The following is an 8823-nucleotide window of genomic DNA, read 5'->3' on the forward strand; positions in this document are numbered from 1 at the left end:
GTGAATGCAGGGTCCGGGGACACCAGATATAGTGAATGCAGGTTCCGGGGAGACCAGATATAGTGAATGCAGGGTCCGGGGGGACCAGATATAGTGAATACAGGGTCCGGGGAGACCAGATATAGTGAATACAGGGTCCGGGGAGACCAGATATAGTGAATACAGGGTCCGGGGAGACTGGATATAGTGAATGCAGGGTCCGGGGAGACCGGATATAGTGAATGCAGGGTCCGGGGAGACCAGATATAGTGAATGCAGGGTCCGGGGAGACCGGATATAGTGAATGCAGGGTCTGGAGAGACCAGATATAGTGAATGCAGGGTCCGGGGAGACCAGATATAGTGAATGCAGGGTCCGGGGGGACCAGATATAGTGAATACAGGGTCCGGGGAGACCAGATATAGTGAATACAGGGTCCGGGGAGACCAGATATAGTGAATACAGGGTCCGGGGAGACTGGATATAGTGAATGCAGGGTCCGGGGAGACCGGATATAGTGAATGCAGGGTCCGGGGAGACCAGATATAGTGAATGCAGGGTCCGGGGAGACCGGATATAGTGAATGCAGGGTCTGGAGAGACCAGATATAGTGAATGCAGGGTCCGGGGAGACCAGATATAGTGAATGCAGGGTCCTGGGTTTAGTAACACTTGAAGTCACCGGTCACACCGCTGCATATTAAAATTGCGCGATTTGTGCAATTTCAGCATGATTTCAGATGCAATTTCTGAAGACTTTATTGCTACTTGTGCAGATTTTCAATGATTTCTTGCAATTTGCAGTGTGATTTCCATTCTATTCTATGTATGTGAAATTGCAATAAAACTGCAGAAAAAGTGAATTCCGGGGAGACCAGATATAGTGAATGCAGGGTCCGGGGAGACCAGATATAGTGAATGCAGGGTCCGGGGGGACCAGATATAGTGAATACAGGGTCCGGGGAGACCAGATATAGTGAATACAGGGTCCGGGGAGACCAGATATAGTGAATGCGGGGTCCGGAGACACCAGATATAGTGAATGCAGGGTCCGGGGACACCAGATATAGTGAATGCAGGGTTCGGGGGGCCGGATATAGTGAATGCAGGTTCCGGGGAGACCAGATATAGTGAATGCAGGTTCCGGGGAGACCAGATATAGTGAATGCAGGGTCCGGGGAGACCAGATATAGTGAATGCAGGGTCCGGGGAGACCAGATATAGTGAATGCAGGGTCCGGGGGGACCAGATATAGTGAATACAGGGTCCGGGGGGACCAGATATAGTGAATACAGGGTCCGGGGAGACCAGATATAGTGAATACAGGGTCCGGGGAGACTGGATATAGTGAATGCAGGGTCCGGGGAGACCAGATATAGTGAATGCAGGGTCCAGGGGGACCAGATATAGTGAATGCAGGGTCCGGGGAGACCAGATATAGTGAATGCAGGGTCCGGGGAGACCAGATATAGTGAATGCAGGGTCCGGGGAGACCAGATATAGTGAATGCAGGGTCTGGAGAGACCAGATATAGTGAATGCAGGGTCCGGGGAGACCAGATATAGTGAATGCAGGGTCCTGGGTTTAGTAACACTTGAAGTCACCGGTCACACCGCTGCATATTAAAATTGCGCGATTTGTGCAATTTCAGCACGATTTCAGATGCAATTTCTGAAGACTTTATTGCTACTTGTGCAGATTTTCAATGATTTCTTGCAATTTGCAGTGTGATTTCCATTCTATTCTATGTATGTGAAATTGCAATAAAACTGCAGAAAAAGTAATGCAAGAACTACTTTAGAAATAACGCTGCAGAAAATCGCAAATGTTAAGACTCTGACATTCACATTCATTAGATGAGATTTCAATTTGCAAATCGCACCTAAAGTCGCACTGATATGACTGAGCACTAACTGAAGAAGCTGAAGTTAGAAGCCAATTGGCTACCATGCAGAGCTGGACCAGATTCCGAGTGCCCCAGTTTTAGTAAATCTCCCCCAGTGTGTCTGAGTTGTTGCTTTGAAAACTCACATATCAGAGAGCTGACCGATACAAGAGGCATCTAGCAGAGTTCTAAATAGAACAATTAGTGCTGAAACTTTACATCTATCAGTCAACTAAAACTGAAACAAGTTTTAAGCCAGCAATACATGGATCGAAATTCAGCAGGGATCACACAGATTTCAAGCCATGTAGGCTAGCTGGTTGTATACAAGTTGATCGATTGGCTTGCATACAACCAGCCTGTCGAGTTTTTCCTAAACAATCAGTGCCATTGGCAATAACCGGCAGCACCGATCATTGTATTCTGCCGGCAGAGAAAGATCCCCACCAGCCTGAAACAGTCTCCCTTTATAAGAGCTTTGTACATCCAGCCAACTGTATATTTTTTTAGATTCTTTTACATGTACAGTAACTGAAAGGAAAAATTTGAACACTTCTGCACGCTATCTAAAAAAAATGGTTTTGGACCGATGTGGGCTTCAATAAGTTACCCATCAATTTCAGAGGACGTGTTCATCTCCATCTGGGTAAAGGCGTCCATTTTCTTGTTCAGACGCGCTTTAAGAAATGAGTTGAACAAGTAAGTTTCTAACACCTGCAAAGCAAAACAAAAAAAATGCAGATTAGCTGATACTTATCCACCAGAGGTCAATCTTTACACATCAGCAATAATGCAAACTTTATATAGTATGGAAAAAACTTTAAAAAAGTTAAAGTAGCATTAAAGCCTCCTCTTTTTTTTTTTTTAACCACTTCCTGTCCGGATACTTTTACCCCCTTCCTGACCAGGGCAATTTTCAGCTTTCAGTGCTATCACGCTTTGAATGACAATTGCGCAGTCATGCAACACTGTACCCATATGAATTTTTTACCATTTTTTTGAGACAGATAAAGCTTTATTTTGGTGGTATTTATTCACCGCTGGGATTTTTTTTTTTTTTTGCTATGTTAATGAAAAAGTCCAAAAATATTGAAAAAATGTGTTTTTCTTATAAAATTTTGCAAATAAATAATCTTTCATCATAAATCTTGACCAAAATGTATTCCGTTATATTTTTAGTAAAAAAAAAAAAATAAGCCAAATTAGTTTATAACCAAAAATTATAATTTTTAAACTTTTTTTTTAATTTCTATTTTATTTTTTTTTTATTATTATTTATGGGTTTTGTTTTTTTTTTTTTTACATACTGTCACCCTAGCAGTACAGTGTCACCATGGTGACACTGTACTGCTTGTGGGGGGTGATGAAGATTTTTTTTTTTTTTTACAATGATTGCTTTTACATCCTATATGGGTGTAAAAGCAATCATTTTTCTTTCTCTCTGTCTGCAGTCTTGCAGCCATTGAGAAATACTGAGTGAGCTGTGATTGGTCACACCTTGTCACATGGTACAAGGCTGTTGTGAATAGCCTTGTACCATGTGACCTCTGTGATCATTCACAGATTTCACACGTAGTAAGCAATGATGTCACAAGTGACATCTTGCTTACTACTTTGCATGTGATCACTGATTGGCCAATCAGTGATCACATGATCGGGACCTCGTACAGATGTCCCGTCCGACGATCGGTGTTTCACTGTGTCCGGAGGACACAGCGGGCACCGGATCGCGGTGGTGCGTGCTCCCAGGGAGCCCGCACAGCTAGAAAAGGCGGGTGCCATTTAGGAACGGCAACCCGCCCCTGGAGTGCCACCGCCCTGCCGTTTATAAACAGCAGGCGGACGGCAAGAGGTTAAAGTAATTGTTTCCACCAGCATCAATTAGGTCTGAAAATATAGCCAATCTCTTACATTTTGTTGCCACAAGCTCCTTCCTAGAACCTTTGATTGGGGAGGACAGGAAACACCAGGAATGCACACTGTAGATGTTATATGATCCCTTATATTAGGAGTCCTTGGACCCTCATTCCCACTGGTAACACATGCATTCTTCTGTCCAAAGCCTGCTCATGGGCAGCACAGTCGCTAAATGGTTAGCACTTCCGCCTGGCAGTACCAGGGTCGTTGGTTCGAATCCCAGCCATGGCACCTCCTGCCTGGAGTTTGCATGTTCTCCCTGTGCCTGCGTGGGTTTCCTCCGGGTACTCCGGTTTCCTCCCACACTCCAAAGACATGCTGGTAGGTTGATTGGATCCTGTCTAAATTGTCCCTAGTATGTGTATGTATGAATGTGAGTTAGGGACCTTAGATTGTACACCCCTTGAGGGTTAGGGACTGATGTGAATGTACAATATATATGTAAAGCGCTGTGTAAATTGATGGCGATATATAAGTACCTGAATTAATAATAAATAAATGTCAGGAGTACATACGGTCCACATCCCCAGTAATAAATCAGCACCCAACGTGCCCTGTCTCAGATTGAAGCGAGCACACGGTAGATGTCATATTATTATTATTACAGGCATTTCTATAGTGCTGACAATTTATGCAGCGCTGTACATACTGTACATTCACATCAGTCCCTGCCCTCTAGGAGCCTACAATATAAGGTCCCGATCTCACATACACGTGTACACACATTGGACAGGAGTCATTCTACCTACCAGCATGAAACTGGAGTGTGGAAGGAAACCTGAGTATCCAGAAGAAACTCACGCAAGCACAGAACTTGTAAACTGTACTGAGCAGGATTCAAACCCGATCTCCCAGTGTGGACAGACAAAAGTGCTAACCACTAAGTCTCCATTTCATCGCAGGCCGTATCAGGATTATGGTTGCCGTCAAAGGGCCAGTTGTATATGTAAGACTAGATGTCCAGAGCAAATCCCCCATTACATCAGATGTCAAGAATCCCACACCCTCCCTAACATCATCATGCACCCCCTTTGGGGGCAGAGCTGGAAAACAGAATGTGCAGGGTCTGGAGGAGGACCAGAGGAGGAGTGGAGTCAGTTACCACAGTCTCCTGAATGCTGAGACCAGGAGAGGCAGAGATGAGGGGGTGCTGCAGCTGCACTGAGAGGTGCAGGTTTTGGCAGAAGATTTCTATTATCCACTCTGCTGCTGACTGCTGAGACAAGGTGGCGGCGGAGACAAGGGGTTATCTGCAGGAGAGGTGCAAGGGTCACGTGAAATGACCTCGAGGGCCGGATTCGGCCCACGGGCCTTGTGTTTGACACCTGTGCCCTAGACATAAACAAGCAGTCAACCCTTTTAGTGGAGGTGCAGCCACACTGCGAGGGAGGGCTTCTAGTTTTCCCATACTTTAAAAACTAATCTTTTTTTTTTTTTCAAGAACAGATCTGTATAAATTAATTGTACACAATAGAATAAAGGTATCCTTATCAACATTCAGAACCACTCACTTTTTTGCATATTTGCACAGCACCCTGAAGGCTCTTCTGCACCACTTCCCAGAACTTCCAGGTTGGGAAACACCCACTCAGGCCATCAGAAAGTACAACTCACAGGGATACATGTCCCATCGTTCTTTGTGCTATTACACATGTATCCTTTAATTCTTGCCTGAAGTGATCACACTGCCTACACGCATCGACAGCCAGGTCTGCACACAGGACACACCGTCTGCTCCTCCTCCAAGGCATGTGATCAACATCAGCTCCAGAGGCAGCACCTCCGAACCTGCTTGTCAATCACTGGGAGGAGCAGATGGAGTATCTTGTGTGCGTCTCCTCTCAAGCTGTGCATGACAAATGCAGGCAGTGTGATCTTGTCTTCCTATATTTGAATCCCCGAAATTCACACAAAAGGGTGGCTCCATAGAACCCTGCTAGGAGAAGGAGCCACTCTGAAACAGGAAACCAGCAAAAAGGGGACCAGCAGAAAGGCGAAGGAAGGAAAACCTGCAAATATTAAAAAGCAGCATCCAAATAAGTCTTCCAACAGAAACTAAAAAAACAATTAAGACTTTAATATCACTTTACAGCGGCGTTCCAGATGAAAAAAAAATAAAAGTTAGCAGCTACAAAAACTGTAGCTGCTGACTTTTAACATATAGCCACTTACCACTGCTGGTTTCACCGACTGTCTTCTCTGCCGGGTGACCACTGCGCATGCGCGAGAAGCGCTGCGCTTTGTGAATGGCCCTGTAGTCTTCTGGGACCTGTCACACGTGTCCCAAAAGACTACGAGGAGGGAGGATGGAGGACAACTTCCGCTTCTGTTCGTCTTAGGCGCTCGCAGCGGAAGTGGGAGTGGGTACCTGTCAAATTCGGGTACCCCCTCCCCAAAGGTGCAAATCCTTAATGGGGAGCGGGGGACAAAGACTTAAAGCAGAACTTCCCCTTTTGGGTGGAGCTCCGCTTTAAACATTGTTATTGCCTATTGCATCTGCTCATAATTGCTGTTAATTTCCACTTTGAGAAAAGTGGTGAAATTCTGGTTACAATGCCCACAACTCTTTTTATTAGCCACTTCCCGTCCGGCCATTGTCTATAAACAGCGGATAGTGGCAGTGCAGGGGAGCGCCGCGATCTGATGCCCGCTGTGTCCTCCGGACACAGTGGAACGCCAATCGTTGTATGGGACCTCTGTGCAAGGTCCCGATCATGTGATCACTGACTGGCCAATCAGTGATCACATGAAGAGTAGTAAGCAAACTGTCACTTCTGACATCATTGCTTACTACGTGTGAAATCTGTGAATGATCACAGAGGTCACATGGTACAAAGCTATTCACAACAGCCTTGTACCATGTGACAAGCTGTGACCAATCACAGCTCACACAGTATTTCTCAATGGCTGCAAGAATGCAGCCACAGAGAAGGAGAAACAGCCTTTACAGCCTTTATGGGTATAAAAGCAATCAGTGTAAAAAAAAAAATCTTCATTACCCCCAAGTAGTACAGTGTCACTATGGTGACACTGTACTACTAGAGTGACAGTATGTACAAAAAAAACCATAAATAATAATATAAAAAAATAAAATAAAAATGTAAAAAATAAATTTAAAAAATTATAATTTTTGGTTATAAACTAATTTGGGTTATTTTTTTTTACTAAAAAGATAACTGAATACATTTTGGTCAAGATTTATGAAGAAAGATTATTTAGTTGAAAAATTTTATAAGAAACTTTTTAAACAAATTTTTGTGGACTTTATTTATTTAGCAAAAAAAAAAAAAATAAAAATCCCAGTGGTGAATAAATACCACCAAAATAAAGCTTTACATGTCTAAAAAAAATGCTAAAAAATTCATATGGGTGCAGTGTTGCATGACCGCACAATTGTCATTCAAAGTGTGATAGCGCTGAAAGCTGAAAATTGGCCTGGGCAGGAAGGGGGTGAAAGTGTCCGGACTGGAAGTGGTTAAGGAGACATTTGTCTTTGTATTGATGCCAACTATTGTAGTCAGACAATGCATGCCTTAGGTCCGTGTCACACTGGTGAGCCTTTCACTGGCAAAGTCATGGAAGTGCACCTGACACGTTCCCTAATCGGTGTCACTCCCTTCTCTGGGAAAACCATTATAGAAGCATGTCACCAGCAACTAGATCACTGGTGTGACACGGACCTCAGTGCTGATGATCATTTCTGTCTACATATTATGGTTCTGGATAGACTTAACTAACTGCTGACCAACAAAGTGAGAAATAATGTATTCTGGAAAACATGTGGGGTTATAACCTGCAGTGATAGGATTTAGCCACTGTTGCTTTCAACGGGCGTAGAACCCACCGAGTGCAACCCCTTGCCGTTGCACGAGCGCCCCACAACCACAAACAATGTACACGGTTGCGGCGTGCTAGTGCAGGATTCAGGGGTTTAAGGGAGGCGGTGAGGAGGTATTACAATGCCTCTCTAACTCCTGTCAAATCCTCTCTGAAAAGCAATCCAAATACAGATTGTTCTTCAGAGACCAAAGCATGTGTGAATGAGCCCTAATTTCTTAAATCTGTACTAAAGGCACAAATACTCACCTATACTCACTTGCTTCTTAGGGGCGCTGATCTTTAGCCGTCTTGACTGGCGAACGCAGGATGACGTCACTACTGCACATGCATAGGAGTGCAGTCATCTTGGCATACAGTACATTCTAGAGAGGATTGTGAACAGGCAGGTAGGTGTATTGAATTGTAGAAGAGACATTGCATGTCTCTTCTGCAATACATAGCACGCCGTTTCACAATTTTTGCTTTCAGTTCTGCTTTAAAAAGAAAAGTCTTAGCTGGAGTTTGGCTTTTATGTGTTGCTTACTTAAAGTCTATATAGGACTACCTTGTCCACAGGATGAGGACGCTGCATTGCAGAACAGTCCTCTCTCTTCTTCTGTTTTCTGGAGGTTGGGCTCTTCTTAGTGCTGATTCACATATGTGCGGTGCGGCTTGACACCTCCAGTTTCAGTGCAAATTGCAGTCCTTCAGAGGTTCAGGTCCGGATTTGAAAAGAGAAAACCGGCCTGAAATCGTGGTCACAAACTCATGACATGCGCTATTCAGAACGGTTCTCATAGAGGTCAACAGCCTGTAATCCACACCTGAACCAGACCACACTGCTCAGAAATTGGAAAGGACGCTCTCAATCCGAACTGAATCCGCACTGACAGTGCACCGTACATATATGTGAACAGGCACCATAGGAAGCGATGTTATTTCACGTCATGTGGATTGGATGCGGTTCAAACCGCATCCAATCTGCATATATGTGAACCAGCGCTTACAGTGAAGGAAGTAAGTATTTGGTCCCCTGCTGATTTTAAATGGTTGCCCACTCACAAAGAAATGATCAGTCTAAAAATCGAATGGTAGGTGTATTGTAACCCTTAAAGCGGAGATCCACCTAAAAAAAATAAATAAAAGTCAGCAGCTACAAAAACTGCAGCTGCTGACTTTTAAAATACAGCCACTTACCTGTCCCTTGGTCCAGTGATGTCCTCA

The 8823-nt window shown here is 44.3% G+C and overlaps 1 protein-coding gene across 1 annotated transcript in view; it reads right to left on the bottom strand.

Moving 5' to 3' along the window:
* Window positions 1-8823, bottom strand: part of DENND3 (DENN domain containing 3) — a 165834-nt gene that overhangs the window by 42466 nt on the left and 114545 nt on the right. Inside the window, exon 11 of the mRNA XM_089689537.1 lies at window positions 2474-2577. Within this exon, the coding sequence (XP_089545663.1) occupies window positions 2474-2577 (104 nt within the window). The remainder of the gene's footprint in view (window positions 1-2473; window positions 2578-8823) is intronic.

Source organism: Staurois parvus, unplaced genomic scaffold, assembly GCF_062004578.1.
Source record: "Staurois parvus isolate SC_StPar_1 unplaced genomic scaffold, SC_StPar_1.0 ptg000485l, whole genome shotgun sequence".
Classification (NCBI taxonomy): domain Eukaryota; kingdom Metazoa; phylum Chordata; class Amphibia; order Anura; family Ranidae; genus Staurois; species Staurois parvus.